Source organism: Lathamus discolor, chromosome 6 (assembly GCF_037157495.1).
Source record: "Lathamus discolor isolate bLatDis1 chromosome 6, bLatDis1.hap1, whole genome shotgun sequence".
Taxonomy (NCBI): domain Eukaryota; kingdom Metazoa; phylum Chordata; class Aves; order Psittaciformes; family Psittacidae; genus Lathamus; species Lathamus discolor.
In genome coordinates, this window is record NC_088889.1 from 571071 (window position 1) to 598240 (window position 27170).

General features: G+C 51.2%; 1 protein-coding gene across 22 annotated transcripts; it reads left to right on the forward strand.

Annotated features, from left to right (window-relative positions):
* The first annotated feature begins 14292 nt into the window (after positions 1–14292).
* LOC136016958 (choline transporter-like protein 5-A) lies at positions 14293–26461 on the forward strand. 22 transcript variants are annotated; one of them, XR_010613755.1, is made up of 6 exons: positions 14666–14883; positions 17457–17589; positions 18141–18263; positions 19155–19299; positions 19919–20006; positions 20892–21925. XR_010613755.1 is itself a non-coding variant. In XM_065684761.1 (5 exons), the coding sequence occupies exons 1-4, from the start codon at positions 14695–14697 to the stop codon at positions 19995–19997; spliced, it is 513 nt and encodes a 170-aa protein (XP_065540833.1). In that variant the 5' UTR covers positions 14666–14694; the 3' UTR covers positions 19998–20006; positions 20892–21925. The 22 variants fall into 22 exon arrangements, 1 of the variants encoding a protein (XP_065540833.1); XR_010613758.1 differs by having other exon boundaries at positions 18141–18252; XR_010613756.1 differs by having other exon boundaries at positions 17457–17585; positions 18141–18252.
* Positions 26462–27170: the final 709 nt, after the last annotated feature.

The following is a 27170-nucleotide window of genomic DNA, read 5'->3' on the forward strand; positions in this document are numbered from 1 at the left end:
ATGAGACAGCTGTGGATGGCCCAGTGTGCAGCATGTGTCCATCACCCTACAGGACAGAATATGTTTGACCTGGCTGGTCAACAGCCGTGGTTTTCCCTCTCAAAGGGATGGGTAGCTGTCAGCAAAGATGTAGTATGTATGCTGCAAAGATGTAGTATGTATGCTGCACAGGTAGGAGGCTAGACTTGGGCAGGGCAGTACTTCCCGGGGGTGTTAATGCAACCGTGGGCGCTGCTGGCCAGGCCCTGGGCAGCGAGCTGACCTGGCAGGGAAGCACAGCCAGAAAGAGTGAGCGGACACACTGCCTCTGGGGTCGAAGAGCTCTGGGTGAGGGCCACAGCGCTTAGGTGAGGGGCTTTTCCTCGCTGTTTCCAAACAGCATAAAGAAATCTGGAAGCTGCCTGCTCTGCCCTTGCTGCTGTTGTTCACAGCTCTCAAATACAGTGACCTAAGGCACAGCACTTTGTTTCTTTTCTTGAAACCTGTGTTCTTTCAGGCTCACCTGTCACCGCATCCCTTGAAAGCGGTAATGTCACCACCCTAACCACGGAACTGCTTCGGGAGACCCTGGGAGTGGATGCAAGGGCTCATTTGGTCAGAAAAGGGGTGTTTTTTGAGTCACTTGTTTCCCGTGTTAGAACGGGTTTAGCTTCTGATTCCCAGCTACTGTTAGGAAATAACGCGCTGTGATCTTGCAGGTAAAGTGCCCAGAGAATACGCTGGAGTAAGCACAGAAACTGCAAGAGATGACGACCTCCTGCATGGATGTCTGCATCGCAGGGGCTGCGCTGCCACGCAGAAACCAGGTACCTGATGGCTCCCTCCCGCCCCAGCAGGACCCTGAGCAGCAGTTCACAGAGAGCAAGAGAGAATGAACCCCAAGTGGTATTACCTGTAGGTTTAGGGCCACAGAGTCGGCAGCAGGTGTCAGCAGAGGCAGGACGTGTGGGGGCCGTGCAGCCCGGCATCCCGGCCGGGAGGAGCAGGGCCAGCCTGTGGGGCTGCAGGATGGGCACAGGCTACGTGTACAGGGCTGGTGCCCAGCGCCACCAGCTCGCTGGTACTTAAGGGTTTCTCTGGCACCTCCTCCTCCTGCGTAGCAGATTTTATCCCCGTTTGGTCTTCAGTGTCGATCTGCCGGCTAAATAAATGGTGGCAGAACTTTCCACTTGGCACTTCCCAAACCGGTGTTTGGTGGCGAGCAGTGGTGCTCAGCAGCTGTGCTGAAACCTAAGCTAAGCGAGGTGGAAGATGTGATAGCTGGTATTAGACGCACCAGCCTGTCAGCCTCGTCAGTGTTGGTGCTGTGGTGGACTCACGTCAGCGGTTTCTTGAGCTGAAGAAAAACCCGGTTCTTGTTGTTCGGTAAATAAAAGAACCCTTCTGTTTCAGAGCAGCGTGCTCTCGCGTGGACACTGTGCGTGCCGGAACAGACCCTTTCGGGAGCTCCAGAAGATTTTTTTACCTCTTTCTTTCAGCTGCAAGACCAGAAAGAAAAGAGAAGTTTCTGCTAATGGGAAGCAACAGAGGAGAGCGGAGGTATGTCTGGTAATTGTAGCAGATGCTCCTCGGACGTTGCCAAGAGAGGAAATGCATTTACCCTCTGCTTTCACCAATTGGTCTGTGGTTTGCCTGTAGTTATCCTTCCCGCTTCTGCATTTTATAGAATCCTGGAATGGTTCATGTTGGAAGGGACCTTAAAGCTCATCCAGTTCCAACCCCTGCCCACGGGCGGGCAGGGACACCTCACACTGGAGCAGCTTGCTCCAAGCCCCTGTGTCCTACCTGGCCTAGAACACTGCCGGGGACGGGGCAGCCACAGCTTCTCTGGGCACCCCGTGCCAGCGCCTCAGCACCCTCACAGGAAAGAGCTTCTGCCTGAGAGCCCGTCTCAGTCTCCCCTCGGGCAGGTTCAAGCCATTCCCCCTTGGCCTGTCCCTACACACCCTTGTCCAAAGCCCCTCTCCAGGTTTCTTGTGGCCCCTGTAGGCACTGGAGCTGCTCTAAGGTTTCCCCCCCTTAAGGAACCTGTTATTCTCCAGGCCGAACAAGCCTATCTCTCTCAGCCTGGCTGCGGAGCAGAGGTGCTCCAGCCCTCTCAGCATCTCCATGGTTTCCTCTGGCTCACTTGCGCGGCTCCACGTCCCTCTGGAGTTGGGGCCCAAGATCTGGATGCAGGACTTTGTTTCCTCTTACATTGGCATAAATGCAGAGTGTCCCTTCAACAGCTGGACAGATCTAGATCCTCCTATAGGAACACCTGGGGCCTGTAAATCGGAGCAAAACCACGTCCTCTGCTTGAACAAGGAGGGAATTATTTTGTTCAACTTGCTTGCGTGCTTAATTCAAGAAGTTTCTTTTCCCTTCCAGTCAAGTACATTCATGTAATTGAAAGCATTGTCACAGGAAATCTCAGCTTGATTTGCTTTCCTGATTTGAGACCATTGCATTGCTTTTTGCCTAAGCAGCAATCGGTTTGCTTGCAGGCTGTTTTGCAGCAGCTCTGCGGGGAATTACCACTATTTTTCTCATCATCCTGTTGGATGTTGTAACAATGCAGCTCCCCAGTTTCCTCTTGACGTTCGGGTACTGCCAGCAGAGTTTACAGCTCTTGGTATTGTCTTTGTTGAATTAGTACCCATGCAGTCTTTCCAACCCGATGGGAGTCCACCAGAGTACTCCCAGTGTGCTGTCCTTGTTTACGGTGTCTTCCGTCTAGGTGATGTGCGCGACAGCTTGACAAAGCGTTGCTATCCTGACCCGCTTGTGTGGGCGGAGACTCGTGGGGCAGTTTCAGGGCTCAGAGTTGATTTTCCTGAGGGGGATCCCAGCTCTGCAGCAGAGGAGCTGCACTGCTGAGGAGAAGGCAAGGGCCGGAGGGAGGGAGAGCCGGGCACTGCAGGTCAGTCCCATTATTTTTCTGTAATGAGGGTGGTAAAGCACTGGCACAGGTTGCCCGGAGAGGTGGTGGATGCACCGTCCCTGGAGACATCTGAGGCCAGGCTGGATGTGGTTCTGAGCCCCCCGATGTAGTTGGAGATGTCCCTGCTCGTTGCAGGGGAGGGGTTGGACGAGGTGACCTTTAAAGGTTCCTTCCAGCCAAAACCGTTCTGTGATCCTATGGTTAGAACCCCAGGGCATGCAGGTGTTTCCCTGCAGCTGCTGAGGGTCTCTTTAAAACCGCGAAGCCACAGCTACCCTTCTTTCTTACGGAGGGGCTTCTCCTCCTCACGCTCTTTGGTGTGTCTGGTGCGATTGTGCCCTTGCTGAAGCTCGTCTTTGGTACCTTGAGCTAAAGTGCTTTGCTGGCATGACGTTCGGTTCATCTGGAGGAACATAGTGTAATGCAGCCAGGGAGGGGAAACTGGCTTGTTTGAAATACTGAGGTCTGCTCAGCATGTGGTTCTCATTAAATGTTTGCTACCACAGGTACCGGTACCAGCGGGAGTAACACCCAGCTCTGGGCAAATTCGCTTGCATTTCAGCCTATTTGAACTGGTCACTTACCAGCATAGCGAGTGTCATGTCCTGAAAGCAAGGCTCCTCTGGTGCAGCTGATGGACCCCTGAGCCCAGCAGGAGGCCTGAGGCTGCTTTGCCATCTGCCTATAGGAACAATGGCACTTGAACCACAGCAGGGTGTAGAGCTTTCGTGTGCGTAGCCCCAAATGTATCTACCTTTCCTAGCCTGCCAGGCACGCAGCATCAGTGCGGGTTTCTAGTTCCCTAAAGGGTATTATCTGCCAAACATTTTACAGTGACAGGACTTCCGCTGTACCACAGCTGACGGGGGGCTCACAGACCAGAGCACACGCAGCCTAGTCCACAGATTCGCTTTCCCGACAGCCCCGGGCACCACTCGCAGGGACAGAGATGTGTATTTAGCCCCCGATTTCAAGGAGGTGCCGTAACAGCGCGGTGCCTGCAGGCAGACAGCACATTTCCAAGGGACCCCTCTCTACTGCTGCCTTTGCTGCAGCCTGGTGATCACAGAGCCCCGCAGGTGATGCGGGCTGCCCGGCGCGCAGTGTGCTCACGAACCCAGCCGTATAGGGACAGGGTCCTCGGGTGCCGCAGTGAAGCACGGCAAAGTGGCACGGGAGGAGGAGGTAAGGCCACTGGGGATGTGAATGGAAAACTCTTGTTACTGCTACTCGGTGCACACGCAGCAAGCGCTCTGCCTCTGCGTTCCGTGCACGCAGCAGCGTCCCCTCCTGTTCGGTGGCTGGTGCCAGAGCTTATCTGCTCCGTTGGTGGCATTCGTGTCGCCGCGCAGCTAGACATTGATGGGTGGCTATAACAGGTCGCTGCTCAGCTGCTCGCCTTAGAGAAAGGATTCCCTTTGTGCAGCTGCCTCTCACAGCTGGATGGCTGCTGCAAAGGTTTGGAGCTCCACGACAGACAAGACTATTTATATTTAAAGATTCCTGCTTTTAATGAAGTCAGATAGTTGTCCTGAAAAAATAAAGACCTTATCAAGCCAGGAGCACATTGCTTTTGTCTTCTCTAATACTCTCTTACAGTCTCTTCCCTTCCCGTCTGTCTTCCCTTCCCTTCCTGTCTCTTGTACTCTTTTCTCTCCTGTTCTCCTCTATTCTCTTAGTCTCTTCCATTTTCTTGTAGTCTCTTCCCTTCCCTTCTGGTTCTGTTTTCTCAGATTCTTTTATATTCTCTTTCCATCTATTCTCCTAGTCTTTTCTAATCTCTATTCTCTTCTCCTCCCTTCTCTTGTATCCTTTCGCATTTTCTTCTATTCCCTTCTCTTTACTCTCTTCTCTTGTCCTGTATTCTCTTAGTCTCTTCCTCTCCCTTATATTCTCTTCTCTTTTATTCCCTTCTCTTTTCTTTTAAATTCTCTCCTCTTATGTTCTCTTCCCTTATCTTAGATTCTCTTATAGTCTCTTCTCAGATATTCCTTTCTCTTCTATTCCCTTCTCTTTTGCTCTCTTAAGAGTCTCTTCCCTCTTTTATATTCTCTTCCCTTTTTTTGTAGTCCTACGTTTTCTTATTTTCTCCTCTATTGTCTTACAGTGTATAGTGTTTTCACTTATTCCTGTCTCTCTTCTGTATTTGCTTACATATTGTTCTCTTAGATTCCCTTCTGTTTTATTTGCTGGTATACTCTTACAGTCTCTTCATTTCCTTTTCTTAGCTTCTCTAAATTTCTCTTCCCTTTTCCTGTGTGCTCTTCAATTTTTCTCTCTTGGCTTCTCTTAGATTCTCTACTCTGGTAATCTTAGATTCTCTTCTATTCAATGATACTCTCTCCCCCTATATTCTCTTCTGAGATGCTCTTCAGCTCTCTAATCTTAGATTCTGTTAGATCTCTTACGTTCCCTGGTATTCTTTTCCCCGGATGCTCTTCTCTAGTAATCTCTTAGGTCCTCTTCCCTTCTATTCTCTTCCCCGTATTCAACTGTGTTCTTACCTTCTCTTCCATTAGATTGTCTCAGAACCTCTGCTCTTGTATTCACTCTCATTCTGAAGGAAGGAAGGGGGGAGGGAGGGAAGGAAGGAAAAAAGGAAGGAGGGAAGCAAGGAGGGAGAGGAAAGAAGGAGGGAGGGAAAGAAGGAGCCATTTACGGCCATTTCTATCCCATTTTTGCCCTGTTCTCACCAGTTTAAGCCATTTTTTGGCTATTTCTCACCCATCTTAAACTTTTTTTTCCCATTTCTAAACCATTTTTGGCCATCTCTAACCCAAATTTGGCCACTTCTAACACATTTTATGCCATTTTTTGCCACTTCTAACCAATTTCTGACCATTTCTAACCCGTTTTGAGCCATTTTTTGTAATTTCTAACCCATTTTAAGACATTTTGGCTTTTTTTTTTAACACATTTTTCCCATTTCTAGCCTATTTTAATGTTGGTTTGGGGGGGGTGTTTGTATTTCTGAAGTGGTTTTGGCCATTTCCAACCCTTTTTTGCCAAATTCTGACCCATTTTAACGCTTTTATGCCCACTTCTAAGCCGTTTTGAGCTTTTATTTGCAATTTCTAAACTGTTTTCACCGTTTCTAACCCAGTTTTGGCCACTTCTAACCTGTTTAATGCCATTTTTTTCAATTTCTGCCTCTTTTTGGCCCGTTTCTGACTCTGTTTAAATCACTTTTTTCCTTTTCTAACGCATTTTTGCCCATTTGTCACCAGTTTTAAGCCAGTTTTGACCATTTCTTACCCATTTTTTGCCACTTCTAACATCATTTATGCCATTTTTAGCCCTTTGTAACCCTTTTGTGTCCGATTCTATCCTCTTTTAAGCCATTTGGCCCTTTCTAAACCATTTTCTTCATTTCTAACCAATTTTTTGCCACTTCAAACACATTATTTCCCATTTCTTACCCATTTTAAGCCATTTTTTTTCTGTTTCTAACCCGCTTTCCCCCATTTCTAACCTGTTTTAAGCCATTTATGTCTATTTCTAAACTGGGCACGGGTCGCTGCTGCCATCCTGTGGCCAAAACGCGGTACTGCAGGTGTTGGAGATGGGGGGGCAGGTGAGTGGCTCAGTGCGGCGCTAGCTGCTGCCATCCTGTGGCCAAAACGCGGTACTGCAGGTGTCGGAGGCGGGGGGGGAGGCCACCCCCACGCTCCCATTGGCTGAGGCGCCTGTCAGTCACTCTCAGTCCCGCCCCGTTTCCGCTCTGCCCCCCCCACGGCTCCCATTGGCTGAGGTGCCTATCAGTCACTCTCAGTCCCGCCCCGTTTCCGCTCCGTCCCCCCCCGGTACATTGGACCCCCCCGAATGGAATAAACCCCCATCACTGCAGCCGCCTGCTGGTGTTATTTGGGATGGAGGGACCCCAAACATTTGTGGGGGGGCTTTGGGGGTTCCCAAACGCTTGGGACCTGTTTGGGGGGGGGGGGGGGAGGGTTGCTGGGTTCGGGGGCGGGGTAAGGAATTCGTCCCACTCCGGACCCGAACCCGCGTCTTAGCGGTTGCCACGTGCTTAGAGACGCGCTAAAGGGGGGTATATCCCATAATCCTCCTCACTAAAGGAAGGATATATCCCATGAGCCTTTGCGACAGGGGAGTATATCCCATAATCCTCTGCGGTAAGCAGGACATATAGTCCTTTTACCGCAGAGGATCATGGGATATACACCTAGCGCGGAGGTTCATGGGATATATTCCCCTAGCGGAGAGGATTATGGGATCTATTCCCACTTTTAGCGCGGAGCATTATGGGATTTATCCCCCTTCAGCGGGGACTAAAAACGGGAGTGTGGGGGTGGGTGGTGTTGTTTGGGGTGCGGTGATTCGAGAGAGGAGCAGGTGAGTAGAGGATTGGGGGGGCAATCCTCTGAAGAAAGGGGGTAACAGCTGATTTGGGGCTGATTACCCCACAAAGACCTTCCCATGAAGGACTGTGCTTGCGGGGCCGGAGTCTGTCAGTCACTCTGCGTCCCGCCCCGCTTCCGCGCCGCCCCCCCCACGGCTCCCATTGGCTGAGGCTCCTGTCAGTCAGTCTCCGTCCCGCCCTGTTTCCGCGCCGCCCCCCCACGGCTCCCATTGGCTGAGGCGCCTGTCAGTCACTCTCCGTCCCGCCCCATTTCCGCTCTGCCCCCTTACGGCTCCCATTGGCTAAGGCGCCTGTCAGTCACTCTCAGTCCCGCCCTGTTTTCGCCCCGTTTCCACTCCGCCCCCCCACGGCTCCCATTGGCTGAATTGCCTGTCAGTCACTCTCAGTCCCGCCCCGTTTCCGCTCTGCCCCACCCCCCCCCCCTCACGGCTCCCATTGGCTGAGGTTCCTGTCAGTCACTCTCAGTCCCGCCCCGTTTCCGCTCTGCCCCCCCACGGCTCCCATTAGCTGCGGCGCCTGTCAGTCACTCAGGAAAGCTTCGGCTCCGCTCGGGTCCCTGCGCGAGGCCCCGCCCTCCGCGGGCGGCCGCTACCGCCATCGGCTGTTTTCGGAAAGCTTCGGCTCCGCTCGGGTCCCTGCGGGAGGCCTCCCCCTCCACGGGCGATCGCTGCCGCCCTCGGCTCCCTTCGGAAAGCTTCGGCTCCGCTCGGGTCCCTGCGGGAGGCCCCGCTCCCTTCTGGAAAGCTTCGGCTCCGCTGGTGTCCGAGTGGCTCCGAGGTTGTCCCAGAGGAGCCGACACCTAACAGTGCCCGCTTGTCACCCTCCATTTCCTCCCATTACCCTCTATAACTGGGCACGGCTCGGCACGACACGGCTCGGCACGGCTCGGCACGGCACGGCTCGGCTCGGCACGGCACGGCTCGGCACGGCTCGGCTCGGCACGGCACGGCTCGGCTCGGCACGGCACGGCTCGGCTCGGCACGGCTCGGCACGGCTCGGCACGGCACGGCTCGGCACGGCACGGCTCGGCACGGCTCGGCTCGGTTCGGCTCGGCTCGGCACGGCTCGGCTTGGCTCGGCACGGCTCGGCTCGGCTCCACCCTTGTCCTCTATTAACTCCCTATTACCTCCCCATTGCCTCCCCTTACCTCCCGCTCTCCCCTAAGGCCCCCCCCCTTTGCCCTACATGGGATTCTGTGGGGGGATTTGAGGGTCTGGAGTCCCACTATGGGGATCTATGGGGGGATTTGGGGGTCTGGAGACCCTACATGGGGTTCTGGGGGGGGATTAGGGAGAATATGGGGTTCTGGAGTCCCTACATGGGGGTCTATATGGGGCTTTGGGCGTCTGGAGTACAATTATGGGGATCTATGGGGGGATTTGGGAGTCTGGAGACCCTACAGGGGGGTATATAGTGTGATGGAGATCCTTCATGGGGTTCCATGGGGGAATATGGGAGGATACGGGGGTCTGGAGTCACATTATGGGTGTCGATGGGGGGATTTGGGGGTCTGGAGTCTCTATATGGGAGTCTGTGGGGGGATTAGGGGGCATATGGCAGTCTGGAGTCACTACATGGGGTTCTGTGCTGGTTTGGAGACCCTTCATGGGAGTCTGTGGGGGGATATGCTGTGTCTATTGGGGGATTAAGGGGGACATGGGCGGCTGGAGTTCCTACATGGGTGCCTATTGTGGTCTGGGGACCCTTCATGGGGTTCTGTGGGGGAATATGGGGGGAATTTGTGGTCCTGAAGTCTCGCCATGGGGTTCTGTGGGAGAATACGGGGGGATTTGGGCATCTGGAGTCCCTACATGGGGGTCTGAGGGGGGATTAGGGTGCATACGGCCGTCGGGAGTCACTACTTGGGGTTCTGTGGTGGTTTGGAGACCCTTTCTGGGGGTCTGTTGGGTGATTAAGGGGGACATGGGCGTCTGGAGTCCCTAGATGGGGGCCTATAGTGCTCTAGAGACCCTTCATGGAGTTCTGTGGGGGAATATGGGAGGATATGGGGGGATTTGGAGTCCCTACATGGAGGTCTATGGGGGAATATGAGGGGAATTTTAGGGTCTCGAGTCCTATTATGGAGGTCTCTGGGGGACTATGGGAGTCTGGAATGCCAACATGGCATTCTGTGGGGGGATACGGGGGGAGACAGGGTGTCTATGGGGCGATATGGATGGCTGGACTCCGTAAATGGCATTCTATGAGGTCTATGGGGGGGATATGAGGTGTTTAGAGGGGGATATGGGGGGAGTTGAGGGTCTGGAGACCCATAATGGGGTCTGTCGGCATCTATGGGGGGATTAGGGGAGATACGGGGGTCGATGGTGGGTCGGAGAAAACTCCAGGAACAAACTCGCCAACAAAGGGTTCAAGGTTCAAGCAGGTATTCTTTATTGCGGCGCCGGCAGACACGGGGGACAGCTCCTCCGAACCTGTGTCTCTGAATTGCTAAACAAGCCGTCCTTCTGTAGTCACTGAGCATACATATTCATTACGGACAGACATGCATATCATAGAATCATACAATAGTTACGGTTGGATGGAACCTTCAGATCATCCAGTTCCAACCCCCTGCCGTGGGCAGGGACACCTCACACTAAACCATCCCACCCAAGGCCTCATCCAACCTGGCCTTGAACACTGCCAGGGATGGAGCACTCACAACCTCCCTGGGCAACCCATTCCAGTGCCTCAGCACCCTCACAGGAAAGAATTTCCTCCTTAGATCCAATGTAAACTTCCCCTGTTTCAGTTTGAACCCGTTACCCCTTGTCCTGTCAAGGGACAAGGGGGGGGGTCTATAGGGGTCTATGGGGGCCTGTGGAGGGTCTATAGTGGGTTTATGGGGGTCTGTTGGGGGTCTATGGGGCATCTGTTGGGGGTCTATAGGGGGTTTATGGGGGTCTATAGGGGGTTTATGGGGGTCTGGGGGGGTCTATGGGGCTCGGGGGGGGTCTATAGGGGATTTATGGGGGTCTATGGGGGTCTATAGGCTATGGGGGTCTGGGGGGAGTCTATAGTGGGTTTGTGGGGGTCTATTGTGGGTCTATGGAGCACCTGTAGGGGGTCTATAGGGGGTTTATGGGGGTCTGGGGGGATCTGTGGGGGGTCTATAGGGGTTTATGGGGGTCTATAGGAGTCTGGGGGGGTCTATAGTGGGTTTATGGGGTTCTATTGGGGGTCTATGGGGCATCTGTTGGGGTCTATGGGGGGTTTATGGTGGTCTGGGGGGTCTATTGGGGTTTATGGGCGTCTATGGGGGGTCTATAGGGGATTTATGGGGGTCTGGGGGGGTCTATAGGGGATTTATGGGCGTCTATGGGGGGTCTGTAGGGGGTTTATGGGGGTCTGGGGGGTCTATAGGGTGTCTATGGGGGTTTATGGGCGTCTGGTGGGGTCCTATAGTTGGTTTGTGGGGGTCTATTGTGGGTCTATGGGGCATCTGTTGGGGTTTATGGGGGTCTGGGGGGGTCTATGGGGGTCTATAGGCTGTCTATGGCACTTTATGGGGGGCTATGGGGGTCTGGGGGGGGTCTATAGTGGGTTTATGGGGGTCTATTGGGGGTCTATGGGGCATCTGTTTGGGTCTATGGGGTGTTTATGGGGGTCTGTGGGGGGTCTATGGGGGTCTGTGGGGGGTCTATAGGGGATTTATGGGTGTCCATGGGGGGTCTATAGGGGGTTTATGGGGGTCTGTAGGAGTCTATGGGGGTCTGGGGAGGGTCTGTAGTGGGTTTATGGGTGTCTATTGGGGGTCTATGGGGCATCTGTTGGGGTCGATGGGGGGTTTATGGGGGTCTGGGGGGGTCTGTGGGGGGTTTATGAGGGTCTGGGGGGTCTATGGGCATCTATTGAGGGTCTATAGGGGTCTATGGGGGTCTATAGGGGGTTTATGGGGGCCTATGGGGCATCTATTTGGGGTCTATGGGGGGTTTATGGGGGTCTATTGGGGGTCTATGGGGCATCTGTTGGGGTCGATGGGGGGTTTATGGGGGTCTGTGGGGGGTCTATAGGGGGTTTATGGGGGTCTGGGGGGTCTATGGGCATCTATTGAGGGTCTATAGGGGTCTATGGGGGTCTATAGGGGGTTTATGGGGGCCTATGGGGCATCTATTTGGGGTCTATGGGGGGTTTATGGGGGTCTATTGGGGGTCTATGGGGCATCTGTTGGGGTCGATGGGGGGTTTATGGGGGTCTGGGGGAGTCTGTGGGGGGTCTATAGGGGGTTTATGGGGGTCTGGGGGGTCTATGGGCATCTATTGAGGGTCTATGGGGGTCTATAGGGGGTTTATGGGGGCCTATGGGGCATCTATTTGGGGTCTATGGGGGGTTTATGGGGGTCTGGGTGGGTCTATGGGGGTCTATAGGGGGTTTATGGGGGCCTATGGGGCATCTATTTGGGGTCTATGGGGGGTTTATGGGGGTCTGGGTGGGTCTATGGGCGTCTGGGGGGTTTCTATAGGAGTCTATGGGGCTCTATAGAGCTCTATGGAATGTATAGGGGTTTATATGGCTCTATGGAGTGTCTATAGGGGTTTATGCAGTGCCTATACGGATCTATGGGGTGTCTATAGGGGTCTGTGGGGCTCTATGTGGTGTCTATAAGGGCCTATAGGGGTGTCTATAGGAGGTCTAATGGGGTCTATGGTGCTCTATGGAGTGTATAGGAGTTTATATGGCTCTATGGAGTGCCTATAGGGGTCTATGCACTGCCTATACAGATCTATGGGGTGTCTATAGGTGTGTTTATAGGGATCTATATGGCTCTATGGAGTGTTTATGGGGTCTGTGGGGCTCTATGAGGTATCTATAGGGGTGTCTATAGGGGTCTGTATGGCTCTCGCGTGCATATAGGGGTCTATGGGGTGTCTATAGCCTATCTATAGGGGTCTATGGGGTGTCTATAGCCTGTTTATAGGTGTCTATAGGCTGTCTATAGGGGTCTATGTGTGTCTATAGCCTGTCTATAGGTGTCTACAGGTATCCATAGGGGTTTATGGGGTGTCTATAGCCTGTCTATAGGTGTCTACAGGCTGTCTATAGGGGTCTGTGGGGTGTCTATAGCCTGTCCATAGGTGTCTATAGGCTGTTTATAGGGGTCTATGGGGGTCTATAGGAGCCAATGGGGTTCTACCTCAACCACGCAGGGGGCGGGCCAACAGCCCCATTCTCACCTCCCATTTGTCTCTGCCCACCGCGGGCGGCCGCTGCCGCCCTCGGCTCCCTTCAGAAAGCTTTGGCTCCGCTCGGGTCCCTGCGGAGGGGACTTTCCGAAAAGACATTTTGGCTTTTTTTTTTTTTTTTAACAGGTTTTTTCCCATTTATAGCCCATTTTAATGTTGGTTTTTTGTTTGTTTTTTTTTATTTCTAAAGTGGTTTTGGCCATTTCCAACCCATTTTTGCCAAATTCTGACCCATTTTAACGCTTTTAACGCTTTTATGCCCACTTCTAAACCATTTTAAGCTTTTATTTGCAATTTCTAAACTGTTTTCGCCGTTTCTAACCCATTTTTGGCCACTTCTAACCTGTTTAATGCCATTTTTTTCAATTTCTGCCTCTTTTTGGCCCGTTTCTGAGTCCGTTTAAACCACTTTTTTCTTTTTCTAACGCATTTTTGCCCATTTGTCACCAGTTTTAAGCCGGTTTTGACCATTTCTAACCCATTTTTTGCCACTTCTAACATCATTTATGCCATTTTTAGCCCTTTGTAACCCTTTTATGTCTGATTCTATCCTCTTTTAAGCCATTTGGCCCTTTCTAAACCATTTTTCTTCATTTCTAACCAATTTTTTGCCACTTCAAACACATTATTTCCCATTTCTTACCAATTTTAAGCCATTTTTTTTTCTGTTTCTAACCCGCTTTCCCCCATTTCTAACCTATTTTAAGCCATTTTTGTCTATTTCTAAACTGGGCTGCGGGCGGAAAAGTGAGCGTGTGCTGCCACCAGGTGTCCAGACTTCGGTACTGCAGCCGGTGGGAGGGGTGGGGCATGGCGTGGGGCACGGGTCGCTGCTGCCCTCCTGTGGCCAAAGCGCGGTACTGCAGGTGTTGGAGATGGGGGGGGCAGGTGAGTGGCCCCGTTAAGCATTGCCACCACCACGCTCCCATTGGCTGAGGCGCCTGTCAGTCACTCTAAGACCCGCCCCATTTCCGCCCCGTTTCCGCTCTGCCCCCCCACGACGCCCATTGGCCGAGGCGCCTGTCAGTCACTCTCCGTCCTGCCCCGTTTCCTCTCTGCCCCCCCACGGCTTCCATTGGCTGAGGCGCCTGTCAGTCACTCTCAGACCCGCCCCATTTCCGCCCCGTTTCCACTCCGCCCCCCCACGGCTCCCATTGGCTGAGGCTCCTGTCAGTCACTCTCAGTCCTGCCCAGTTTCCGCTCTGCCCCCCCACGGCGCCCATTGGCTGAGGCGCCTGTCAGTCACTCTCAATCCCGCCCCGTTTCCGCTCGGCCCCCCCACGGCTCCCATTGGCTGTGTCTCCTGTCAGTCACTCTCAGTCCCGCCCAGTTTCGCTCTGGCCCCCCCCCCCCCCCCCCCCCCCGGCTCCCATTGGCTGAGGCTCCTGTCAGTCACTCTCTGTCCCGCTCTGTTTCCGCTACCCCCCCTCCCCGGTACATTGGACCCCCCCAAATGGAATAAACCACCATCACTGCAGCCGCCTGCTGGTGTTATTTGGGATGGAGGGACCCCAAACATTTGTGGGGGGGCTTTGGGGGTTCCCAAACGCTTGGGACCTGTTTTGGGGGGGGGGAGGGTTGCTGGGTTCGGGGTGGGGTTCCAGAATTCGTCCCACTCTGGACCCGAACCCGCATATTAGCGGTTGCCACGTGATTAGAGACGCGCTAAAGGGGGGTATATCCCATAATCCTCCTTACTAAAGGAGGGATATATCCCATGAGCCTTTGCGACAGGGAGTATATCCCATAATCCTCTGCGGTAAGCAGGACATATAGTCCCTTTACCGCAGAGGATCATGGGATATACCCCCTAGTGCGGAGGTTCATGGGATATATTCCCCTAGCGGAGAGGATTATGGGATCTATTCCCACTTTTAGCGCGGAGCATTATGGGATTTATCCCCTTTCAGCGGGGACTAAAAACGGGAGTGTGGGGGTGGGTGGTGTTGTTTGGGGTGCGGTGATTCGAGAGAGGAGCAGGTGAGTAGAGGATTGGGGGGCAATCCTCTGAATAAAGGGGGTAACAGCTGATTTGGGGCTGATTACCCCACAAAGACCTTCCCATGAAGGGCTGTGCTTGTGAAGCCGGAGCCGCTGTGGTGGCCCCAAAGTACTCCAACCCCCTTCGTTCTGGGTCTGCAAGGGTTGGGGCGGGGGGGATGCCGGGAGGGGAAATCCCCGCAAAAATCGGTCCAGCGGGGGTATGGGGGAGGCGCCGTGTGGCGCCCGGCGCTCTCGCTGCTGCCATCCTGTGCCCAGAGTTCGGTACTGCAGCCCCGCCTCCGCGAATGAGCCGCCGCGGTCGTCCCCGCTGCTGCCCCCGGAAGTGGCCGGTGTCACGTGGTGGCTGCTGGCTTCCGGTGAACAATGGCTGCGGGGGACCCGCGTTGGGGTGCGGGTGGGCTCGAGGGGTGCTCGTGGCCGCAGCCCGGCGTTCGCAGCGCTGGCCCCGGTCCCTCCGCGCGCCGTTTCGGTGCCGCATGCGCAGCTGCTGGGAGCAGCATGGCGGCGGGCAGGGCCCGGGTCCGGGTCCCGGCAGCGGCGGCAGCAGCTGAGATCCGAGCCCACTGGGAGGCCGGGGTTATCGGGGAGGCGGGCCCGCTCGGGCGGGCGCAGAGGGGCGTCTCCTGCCCTCTGGCCGCCCGGCGCGGAAAGCTTCACAGCGCCCAGTGCGGCAGGGTTGCGGCTGCTGGGGATGAGCCGGGTGAGGAGCCCCCGGCGCGCTTGATTCTGCCTTCGTCTCCGTTGATGAATCTCAGGCGCCTCGGAGGCTCCTGACCCGGCATCCTGCGCCCTGCCACTGTGCTTGTCTCTCCCCTTTTGCCCTGGTTTCAGCTGCAGCAGAGTTAATTCTCTTCCTAGGATCTGGTGCAGGGCTGAGTTTTGCCTTTCCTCTGAGAATAACGCTGGTAACGCACTGACGTTTCCGTGGTTGCTCGGTTCCTCGTGCTCTGCCAGTGAGGAGGGGCACAAGAAGCCGGGAGGGAGCAGAGACAGGACGCCGGACCTGGGCTAGCCAAAGGCGTATTCCATACGTACCGCAGCACGTCGTGCTCGGTACTGGGGGGAAGTAAATAAACGGGGGGGGGAGGGGGGCGGGTTACCCGGAGGGCCCTTAATTTACACCGTACCTTCATTGGTAGGGAAAGGGGGGAAGATGGAAATAGCCATTTAGAAAGTAGCAAAGGAATTCCCTGTTTATTTCCTCGGATCTAAGCTTGCAGTTAGTTTGGAAATGAGGCTGTTCACTGTAGCATTAAGATGCTGAAAGATCTGGAGACTGAAATTCTCTCTCCATGAAACGAGTGAGGTCTGCAGCAGCAGCAGCAGCAGCAGCAGCAGCAGCAGGGGCAGGGCTCATTGTGCTCCTTTTGTTCTACAAATAGACTGTGTTGTGCCCTGGGGGACCCCAGCCAGCTCATCACAGCCTTTCTGTTGACTTCAGTTGCTGCTGCTGCTCTTCTGGTTTCCCCCGCTTTGGACACCAGCCTTGCTGCAGTAAAGTCATCAGGTTTCTTCATAAATGCTTAGTATTCCAGATGCAGAGACAGCGTTGTGAGGGAGCCGATCCAGATCTCAGTCTGTGTTGCAGGGTGCTTGTAGCAGGAGACGCATCGAGCTACCAGACTGGGCGGCTTTAGGGCTGCTCTGTTTATGCTGAATGATTTAAAGTCTCAACCTGTTGAGAACAGGCAGAATCTTTATGTGCTCTGCTGCTGATTTGCCCTGGCCGTCGAGCTGAAGGCCTTAGATGTGGCAGCAGTTGGTCTAAGGACTGCTCACGGAATTTTCTTCCATCTAAAAATTATGCCGTCTGAAGATGAAACGGAGTTTGTCTCGTTAAAGCTTTACAAACGCCCTTTGAATCCTCGTGCTTTTAATGTATGAGACAGCTGTGGATGGCCCAGTGCGCAGCCTGTGCATCCTGCACCCTACAGGACAGAGTATGTCTGACCTGGCTGGTCGCTGCGTGCGGCTGAAAATGAGCATAGTGTCACAGGAGGTTACTTGAGGATGAATTGAAAATGTTCCAGGACTTGTTTCTGGGAAAGTCTCTTGTTTCTAGACTGTCCTGGTGCTCTGTGGACAGGCTTCTGGCCATGCGTTGCCTGTGCAGGTGTCCAGCAGGCCCCTTTCTTTACTTATGTCCTTTTAGGTTTCGATTTCAGAACTCTCTGGCAGACATTTGGTACCCCAGCTTACTGTTTAACTGCAACAGCAGTTTGCAGTGGCTTAATTTCATAGGTTGTATAAAGATAGCATTCTTTTTAACTGCAGAGCGTGTCTGTCTGTCCTGGGTTCAGCAGTAGCAGTCATTTTTTGCTGCTTCTTAGTAGCTGGTGCAGCGCTGTGTTTTTGACTTTTGGCCTGGGCACAGCACTGATAACACCGATGTCTTTAGTTACTGCTCAGATGTTTAGTCTGAGCAAGGACTTTCTGAGCCTCATGCTTTGCCAGGGAGGAGGGGAAGCCAGGAGGAAGCAGAGACAGGACACCTGACCCAAACCAACCAAAGAAGTATTCCATACCACAGCAAGTCATGCCCAGGATGTACCTGAGAGTTACCCAGAAGGGCTAGTTCACTGCGTGGTTGGACAAGGTATCGGTAGGTGTTTGGTCAGGCTGGATGAGGTGAGTTTTCGATTGGCGAGTGGTGAGGTGTTGTATGCTCTTCCCTTGTTATTTCCTTTATCATTATTGGTGGTGGTAGCAGTAGTGATCTGTGTTATACCTTAGTTACTAAACTGTTCTTATCTCAACCCGTGAGAGTTATATTCTTTCGATTCTCCTTCCCGTCCCTCTGGGAGCAGGGGGAAGAAAAGGGAGGAAGTGAGAGAGAGACTGCATGGCTGAGTTATGGCTGACTGGGTTTAAACCACGACACTGTCGCCCAAAGATGGCGTTGTCTTTAAGCACAGTGTGCATGTTGAAGTTATGGTATTTCAAACCCTTCTTTTCTTGCAGCTTTGTGTCTCAGAGAGCCCAGGCAGGTTTGTGACCTACGCTGACGTTCAGGCTTCCTACAGATACAAACCCAATCAGTGGAGTTACTTCAAGCAGTTCTGCAAGCCTTACGTTAACAGTCCTCACAAGGTCCGTACGTATCAGGAGGTGATGGAGTACTTCCGTGTGGTTGTGGTACTGTGGCAAGTATCCTTTAGTACTTAAGTTCTCCACAGTGGTAGAGCAGAGCGTGTCAAACCGGTTCTTAAGGCTCCTGAGTTATGTGCTTAATGAGTTATGTGCTGAGTTACGTATTGCTTAATTTTGGGCACGGAAAGTAAGTGATTACATCAATTCGATGCTGTAGCTGGGAGAGCTAGTGCCTAGGTTTAAACATGGTTAAGCGAGAAGGGCTTAAATGGCAGCGAAATTTAGTAAGAATCCGTCTGTGCTGGTACTTGGCACCAGATGTAGCAACCTGAACTATCTAATCACGGTGTGCTTAGTCTGCATTCACTTGCACTGATCTTGCTTTTCTATGGGTGTGATGTCATAGCTGACTAGTCTCGCAGTAATGCGTGTTTGGGTTTCGCTTACTTGACGTGCTGAGGGCAAAACACTTCACTTGTCAAGGTTTAAAACAACCCCAGCCTTGTCTTTGCACTCTTCAGAAACACTCACTTGATCTTGATTGTTTTTTAACAGGCATGTGGCATTGTTACAACCATATTAAAGGAATACCCGGGTCTGACCTCACTGTTTCTCGTACTGGGTTCCAGAGAGACTTCAGGGTGTACCTGCAGCTCAGGCAAACATGGTTAGCGTTTAGTGAGTGCCCTTTAAACTTGGTATCTGTTAATAGATATTCAGGAGATTCAGTCACGATCCTGTTACAGTTTCTGCCTTGGTAAATCTTCTCTGCATATGGCGCACATAGAAGTAAGCAAAATTCTCCTTATACTTTTTCTGCAAGGCTACTAGTGTGTGTGTAAGGGGACATAATGCAGTCGCAGTAGTGATGAGAGTGAAAAACGCTTGTGTTCCTGGAAATCTGCTTGCTCTGTGTTCAGCCTTCACAATGGGGAAGCGGAAGGCGATAACTAAGTCCTGATGAAGATAAGGAGAGGCATTTTTCTCTCTGTCTGTGTATGCCCCCTCCTTGAGGGCCCCAGAACTGAGAAGAAAAACTCTGCGCATCTTTTGTAGACCTGTTTACATTCAGGTCACTGAATTTTCTTGAATGCTGACCTGAGGCTGTGGAATGAACCACGACAAATGTCATCACTTGTGGTTTTCACAAGAGCTTCACTGCTTTCTCTTAAAAGGGCAGCATATTTAAAACAATCCCACTGGCACAAGACAGCCTGCAGCGTGTCATCTCTGACTATCTGGGTCTGGATTCTGAGACTGTGTCAGATCTGTGGTACCTGAAGCTAATTCCCCTGTCCCTGTGCAAGCCTCCAGACACCCCACAGCCGAGGGAAACTGTCCCTTTGTCTTCCACCGCCTCCCCAAAACTTCTTGGTTTCAGCTGGAGGAGCTGGAGGGCCTGCTGTCTCTAACCGTCCACCACTGCCGGGCTGGTTTAAATGTTGTCTAACCTCTGAGGCACCCGGAATTAATGAGTATGTCTCAGGGTCAGAGGAGGTGTGCTTCAGGCATTTAAGACTCTGCCTTCTGGAGGTGGAGTCCAGAGAATTCTTTTACTTCCTATTGCAGCGGTAGGATTTGAACTGACACCAATAGAAATCAGACAGAAGCTGACTGTTTAAACGAGATCTGGGTTATGAATCAAACGCTGTGCACAACTAAGAGAAGAAATGTTCTGGGACACTGTGCTCTCAGCTCTTCAACCTTAGAGCAGGTTTGTGTGATTCTAGCAGCACAAGTGGAAGGTGAAAATAGATGGAGAAACTTCAGTCAGCTTCAGTGTAATCATCAAGTCATTTCTGTACTGTTTTACTTAATAAATATAGCACATACACTCACTAGACTAGGATTTGTTGGTGGAAAAGTGCTCATTTTTTGCCTTTGAACACTTAGTTTGTTCATTTTTTGTAGTTTCCCCTCATATCCTTCTGCTGATGGTGTTGTTTATTTATACAAGAAAAATACTCTCAAATATCCTGTGTTCATTTAAGGGGGGGGGGGGGGCGGGGGGCGGGATTGAAAGCAGATTACTCCCTGCCTAACTGAGGTCAGGTTTGTTCCCTGATCTCAGCAGTGGCTACAGCTGGTTGAAAGTCAGGAGTTCTCCCATAAATCATTGCTCTCTATAAAAGGAAACCCGGCAACAGAAAGTAGCAAGAAAATGTGTTTGGGGAGCAAAAAAAGGGTTTGAAAAATAATGTTATTTTCTTCAGATGCTTTTTTTGCTGTTATCTGTAGGCAAGAGTAAGCTTCCCTGAAGCAGTCCTTTCTGGGTTATTGTCTGGAAGTCGAGGTATTGGAGGTTGTATCTTATTTCATGTTAAATATTTCAGGGCCTGGCTAAAGAGTGTTCTGAATTCCACTGCTAATTCTGAAATTACGAAATATCCATTCCCCTGGAGCTTTGTCTAGCGAAAGGAGGTAGGTCATTGTACCTAATGTTGTATCGTAGAATCATAGAGAAGCATTTGGCTAACCAGTGTCTCAATGTATTTTAAAACATTATTCTGCCAAAATCAGAAGTGCTGTATAAAGTAAAGGGTAAAGATATTATCCAGCTGCAGTTGACATAGGTGACAGACCTGGAGGTTACTACTCATTGTTGACTGTTCTAGTTGGTTATTTTATCTATCATGGAAAATAATCTAGTAAACCTATACAAGCAGGATACCTGCTTAACAGTAAAAGTAATGATGTATTTTTACTATTAAAAGAGAATCACTTAAGACAAACACTGTGAGATTCTGCTCTGTCACACTGAAATTTAATGAGGAGAGCTTGCCCCAGTGTGCTCATTTCTGCATTGCAAGAAAATTAATAGTGGTCAGAGCACTAGTTTTTTAAGTATTACTTAAAGAGCCTCCCTTGCAAGTGTTGTCCCTTCATCTGGTGTTTCCAGCATTTGAGCAGCACCTTCAATGCAGCCTCAGGCCTAGACAACATGAGGGAGTGTTGAGAGGCACAAGAGCCCCTAGGCAAATGTGGGTGGGAGCCAGGTTTAGAGCTGGGGTGACTGTGCAGAGAAAGGTGCAGCAGCAGAGGCTGCATTGGTGCTGGCAGCATGTGAATCCACGCATTAACCCAGCTTGCTGCAGTGGTTTTGGCTGAGGAGAGCAGCCAGGGTAAAATGCTACCTTCACAGTCTTTATCTTCAGTAACTCAAATGTTCTGGTGTCTCAGCCTGTATAGCCCAAATGATTGACAGTAACAGGAAAGTGCAGTTTCTGTGAAGCTCTTCTCGAGGTCCAGCAGTTTGCCAGGCCTTCCCAAAACTACTTGATTTTTTTTTTTTTTTTCTGTGTGCAGGATGTTTCTCATCGCACCCCAGAGCTTTTCCAGGAGTCAAACACATCAGTTTCCCTCTCTTCCCCCAACAAAGGGGAAGTTTGCGGCCGGTTGTGACGATAGCACATGGAGAGGTGTTTCCCTGAAACAGGATGAAATGGCTGCATCCTTCCAGGAGGCTGTCTCCAAAAGGAGAATTGCCCTGTGCGCTGGAGAGCTGCCCCTACAGTGAGTGCCCATCCCCAGAGAGGGATGGGGAGCGGGGGACTTGACACCTGCCTGCCTATCACCAGGGATGGAAAAATGTGGTATGGTTTGGGTTGGAAGGGACCTTAAAGCTCATCCAGTTCCAACCCCCTGCCTTGGGCAGGGACACCTTCCACTAGAGCAGGTTGCTCCAAGCCCCTCTGTCCAACCTGGCCTTGAACACTGCCAGGGATGGGGCAGCCACAGCTTCTCTGTGCCAGCGCCTCAGCACCCTCACAGGGAAGAACTTCTGCCTGAGAGCCCGTCTCAGTCTCCCCTCTGGCAGGCTCAAGCCATTCCCCCTTGGCCTGTCCCTACACGCCCTTGTCCAAAGTCCCTCTCCAGGTTTCTTGTGGCCCCTGTAGGCACTGGAGCTGCTCTAAGGTTTCCCCCCCTTAAGGAACCTGTTATTCTCCAGGCCGAACAAGCCCATCTCTCTCAGCCTGGCTACGGAGCAGAGGTGCTCCAGCCCTCTCAGCATCTCCATGGTTTCCTCTGGCTCACTTGCGCGGCTCCACGTCCCTCTGGAGTTGGGGCCCAAGATCTGGATGCAGGACTTTGTTTCCTCTTACATTGGCATAAATGCAGACGGTCCCTTCAACAGCTGGACAGATCTAGATCCTCCTATAGGAACACCTGGGGCCGGTAAATCGGAGCAAAACCACGTCCTCTGCTTGAACAAGGACGGAATTATTTTGTTCAACTTGCTTGCCTGCTTAATTCAAGAAGTTTTTTTCCCTTCCAGTCAAGTACATTCATGTAATTGAAAGCATTGTCACAGGAAATCTCAGCTTGATTTGCTTTCCTGATTTGAGACCATTGCATTGCTTTTTGCCTAAGCAGCAATCGGTTTGCTTGCAGGCTGTTTTGCAGCAGCTCTGCGGGGAATTACCACTGTTTTTCTCATCATCCTGTTGGATGTTGTAACAATGCAGCTCCCCAATTTCCTCTTGACGTTCGGGTACTGCCAGCAGAGTTTACAGCTCTTGGTATTGTCTTTGTTGAATTAGTACCCATGCAGTCTTTCCAACCCGATGGGAGTCCACCAGAGTACTCCCAGTGTGTTGTCCTTGCTTACGATGTCTTCCGTCTAGGTGATGTGCGGGACAACTTGACAAAGCGTTGCTATCCTGACCCGCTTGTGTGAGCGGAGGCTCGTGGGGCAGTTTCAGGGCTCAGAGTTGATTTTCCTGAGGGGGATCCCAGCTCTGCAGCAGAGGAGCTGCACTGCTGAGGAGAAGGCAAGGGCCGGAGGGAGGGAGAGCCGGGCACTGCAGGTCAGTCCCATTATTTTTCTGTAATGAGGGTGGTAAAGCACTGGCACAGGTTGCCCGGAGAGGTGGTGGATGCACCGTCCCTGGAGACATCCGAGGCCAGGCTGGATGTGGTTCTGAGCCCCCCGATGTAGTTGGAGATGTCCCTGCTCGTTGCAGGGGAGGGGTTGGACGAGGTGACCTTTAAAGGTTCCTTCCAGCCAAAACCGTTCTGTGATCCTATGGTTAGAACCCCAGGGAATGCAGGTGTTTCCCTGCAGCTGCTGAGGGTCTCTTTAAAACCCCAAAGCCACAGCTACCCTTCTTTCTTACGGAAGGGCTTCTCCTCCTCACGCTCTTTGGTGTGTCTGGTGCGATTGTGCCCTTGCTGAAGCTCCTCTTTGGTACCTTGAGCTAAAGTGCTTTGCTGACATGAGGTTCAGTTCATCTGGAGGAACATAGCGTAATGCAGCCAGGGAGGGGAAGCTGGCTTGTTTGAAATACTGAGGTCTGCTCAGCATGTGGTTCTCATTAAATGTTTGCTACCACAGGTACCGGTACCAGCGGGAGTAACACCCAGCTCTGGGCAAATTCGCTTGCATTTCAGCCTATTTGAACTGGTCACTTACCAGCATAGCGAGTGTCATGTCCTGAAAGCAAGGCTCCTCTGGTGCAGCTGATGGACCCCTGAGCCCAGCAGGAGGCCTGAGGCTGCTTTGCCATCTGCCTATAAGAACAATGGCACTTGAACCGCAGTAGGGTGTAGAGCTTTCGTGTGCGTAACCCCAAATGTATCTACCTTTCCTAGCCTGCCAGGCACGCAGCATCAGTGCGGGTTTCTAGTTCCCTAAAGGGTATTATCTGCCAAACATTTTACAGTGACAGGACTTCCGCTGTACCACAGCTGACGGGGGGCTCACAGACCAGAGCACACGCAGCCTAGTCCACAGATTCGCTTCCCCGACAGCCCCGGGCACCACTCGCAGGGACAGAGATGTGTATTTAGCCCCCGATTTCAAGGAGGTGCCGTAACAGTGCGGTGCCTGCAGGCAGACAGCACATTTCCAAGGGGCCCCTCTCTACTGCTGCCTTTGCCGCAGCCTGGTGATCACAGAGCCCTGCAGGTGATGCGGGCTGCCCGGTGCGCAGTGTGCTCACGAACCCAGCCGTATAGGGACAAGGTCCTCGGGTGCCGCAGTGAAGCACGGCAAAGTGGCACGGGAGGAAGAGGTAAGGCCACTGGGGATGTGAATGGAAAACTCTTGTTATTGCTACTCAGTGCACACGCAGCAAGCGCTCTGCCTCTGCGTTCCGTGCACGCAGCAGCGTCCCCTCCTGTTCGGGGGCTGGTGCCAGAGCTTATCTGCTCCGTTGGTGGCATTCGTGTCGCCGCGCAGCTAGACATTGATGGGTGGCTGGAACAGGTCGCTGCTCAGCTGCTCGCCTTAGAGAAAGGATTCCCTTTGTGCAGCTGCCTCTCACAGCTGGATGACTGCTGCAAAGGTTTGGAGCTCCACGACAGACAAGACTGTTAATATTTAAAGATTCCTGCTTTTAATGAAGTCAGATAGTTGTCCTGAAAAAATAAAGACCTTATCAAGCCAGGAGCACATTGCTTTTGTCTTCTCTAATACTCTCTTACAGTCTCTTCCCTTCCCGTCTGTCTTCCCTTCCCGTCTCTTGTACTCTTTTCTCTCCTGTTCTCCTCTATTCTCTTAGTCTCTTCCATTTTCTTGTAGTCTCTTCCCTTCCCTTCTGGTTCTGTTTTCTCAGATTCTTTTATATTCTCTTTCCATCTATTCTCCTAGTCTTTTCTAATCTCTATTCTCTTCTCCTCCCTTCTCTTGTATCCTTTCGCATTTTCTTCTATTCCCTTCTCTTTACTCTCTTCTCTTGTCCTGTATTCTCTTAGTCTCTTCCTCTCCCTTATATTCTCTTCTCTTTTATTCCCTTCTCTTTTCTTTTAAATTCTCTCCTCTTATGTTCTCTTCCCTTATCTTAGATTCTCTTATAGTCTCTTCTCAGATATTCCTTTCTCTTCTATTCCCTTCTCTTTTGCTCTCTTAAGAGTCTCTTCCCTCTTTTATATTCTCTTCCCTTTTTTTGTAGTCCTACATTTTCTTATTTTCTCCTATATTGTCTTACAGTGTGTAGTGTTTTCACTTATTCCTGTCTCTCTTCTATATTTGCTTACGTATTGTTCTCTTAGATTCCCTTCTGTTTTATTTGCTGGTATACTCTTACAGTCTCTTCATTTCCTTTTCTTAGATTCTCTAAATTTCTCTTCCCTTTTCCTGTATGCTCTTCAATTTTTCTCTCTTGGCTTCTCTTAGATTCTCTTCTCTACTCTTGTAATCTTAGATTCTCTTCTATTCAATGATACTCTCTCCCCCTATATTCTCTTTTTAGATGCTCTTCAGCTCTCTAATCTTAGATTCTGTTAGATCTCTTACGTTCCCTGGTATTCTTTTCCCCTGGATGCTCTTCTCTAGTAATCTCTTAGGTCCTCTTCCCTTCTATTCTCTTCCCCGTATTCAACTGTGTTCTTACCTTCTCTTCCATTAGATTGTCTCAGAACCTCTGCTCTTGTATTCACTCTCATTCCGAAGGAAGGAAGGAGGGAGGGAGGGAGGGAAGGAAGGAAAAAAGGAAGGAGGGAAGCAAGGAGAGAGGGAAGGAGGGAGAGGAAAGAAGGAGGGAGGGAAAGAAGGAGCCATTTATGGCCATTTCTATCCCATTTTTGCCCAGTTCTTACCAGTTTAAGCCATTTTTTGGCTATTTCTCACCCATCTTGAACTTTTTTTTCCCATTTCTAAACCATTTTTGGCCATCTCTAACCCTAATTTGGCCACTTCTGACCCATTTTATGCCTTTTTTTGCCACTTCTAACCAATTTCTGACCATTTCTAACCCATTTTGAGCCATTTTTTGTAATTTCTAACCCATTTTAAGACATTTTGGCTTTTTTTAACACATTTTTCCCATTTCTAGCCCATTTTAATTTTTTTTTTTTTTTGTATTTGTAAAGTGGTTTTGGCCCTTTCCAACCCATTTTTGCCAAATTCTGACCCATTTTAACGCTTTTATGCCCACTTCTAAACCGTTTTGAGCTTTTATTTGCAATTTCTAAACTGGTTTTGCTGTTTCTGACCCATTTTTGGCCACTTCTAACCTGTTTAATACCATTTTTTTCAATTTCTGCCTCTTTCTGACCCGTTTATAACTCCGTTTTAACCACTTTTTTCTAACGCATTTTTGCCCATTTGTCACCAGTTTTAAGCCACTTTTGACCATTTCTAACCCATTTTTTGCTACTTCTAACATGATTTATGCCATTTTTAGCCATTTGTAACCCTTTTATGTCCAATTCTATCCTGTTTTAAGCCATTTTGGCCGTTTCTAAACCATTTTTCTTCATTTCTAACCAATTTTTTGCCATTTCAAACACATTCCCATTTCTTACCCGTTTTAAGCCTTTTTTTTTTTGTTTCTAACCCATTTTCCCCCATTTCTAACCTATTTTAAGCCATTTTTGTCTATTTCTAAACAATTTATGGAGATTTCTATCCCATTTTTGCCAATTTCTTACCAGTTTTAAGCTGGTTTTGGCACTTTCTAACCCATCTTTCCCATTTCTAACCCATTTAAAGCTTCCCCCCCCCCTCCCAATTTCTGAACAATTTATGGCCATTTCTGACCCATATTTGCCCACTTCTGACACAATTTAAGCCATTTTTGCCCATTTCTAACCCATTTTTACCCACTTCTTACCTGTTTTAATCCATTTTGGGATATTTTGATTTTTGAACATTTGTAATGTGTTTTAAACATTTTTTTTTTTCATTTTCTAACCCATTTTTGGCCATTTCTTATCTCATTTTAGGTATGGGACGCCAAAAAAAAGTTACTAACCGAGACTGAAAAGCAAGGACAGCTGAAAAAACACATGAATGCAAAAGCAAATAAATAAAAATGCGTAAAGAGAATAAAAAGCAAAAGAGAAGAATGTGATTATAAATTCCTGCAAAGCAAACACAGAGTGATAAAAGTGAACAAGCCTGAAAGAATCTCGAATAAAAGTTCCCTTAGCAACTTAGCCCCAGGCCCAATATTGCAAAGCCTTCGAGTCCCCAGTCAGCACTTGGCGTCCCCGGAGGATATAAACCGGGCTGGGAGCGGCCGTTGCTCTCAGCCCGTTGCCTCTTCGGTACCGAAAAGTGAGAGCTTGCTGCACCCCGTTGTCCGAACTCCGGTACTGCAGGTGGTGGAGGGGAGGGGGGCATGGCGTGGCGCAGGGCGCGGCTCGCTGCTGCCCTCATGTGTCCAATACTCGGTACTGCAGGTGGTGGAGAGGGTGGGGCAAAGGCGTTGCTGTGCAACGCTGGCTGCTGCCGTCCTGTGGCCAAAACTCGGTACTGCAGGTGGAAGATCCGCAGTGGCACCGGAAGCAGCTGTCAGACACCATTGGCCGCGAAGCCTGTCAATCACTCGTAGGCCGGCCCCTTTTCCGCTGTTTTGCCACCGCCCCCTGCGGCCGCCATTGGTCGAGACTCCTGTCAGTCACTCGTAGCCCGGCCCTCCCGCCTCTCATATTGGCTCGCCTCCACACGTGAAGCCGCCGTTTTGTACCGCGTGCAGTACCGAATGATCGCATGCACCGATCGCCTCCTGGCGCCATACCTCTTCTTCCCCACGTGGATTGCCACGTTTTGGACACACGGCAGGACCGGAAAGCGGCCCGCAGCCGCTTTCCCCCCATCACCACCGCGCCTGTCCTATCACCACCCACTTCAATGCTGAA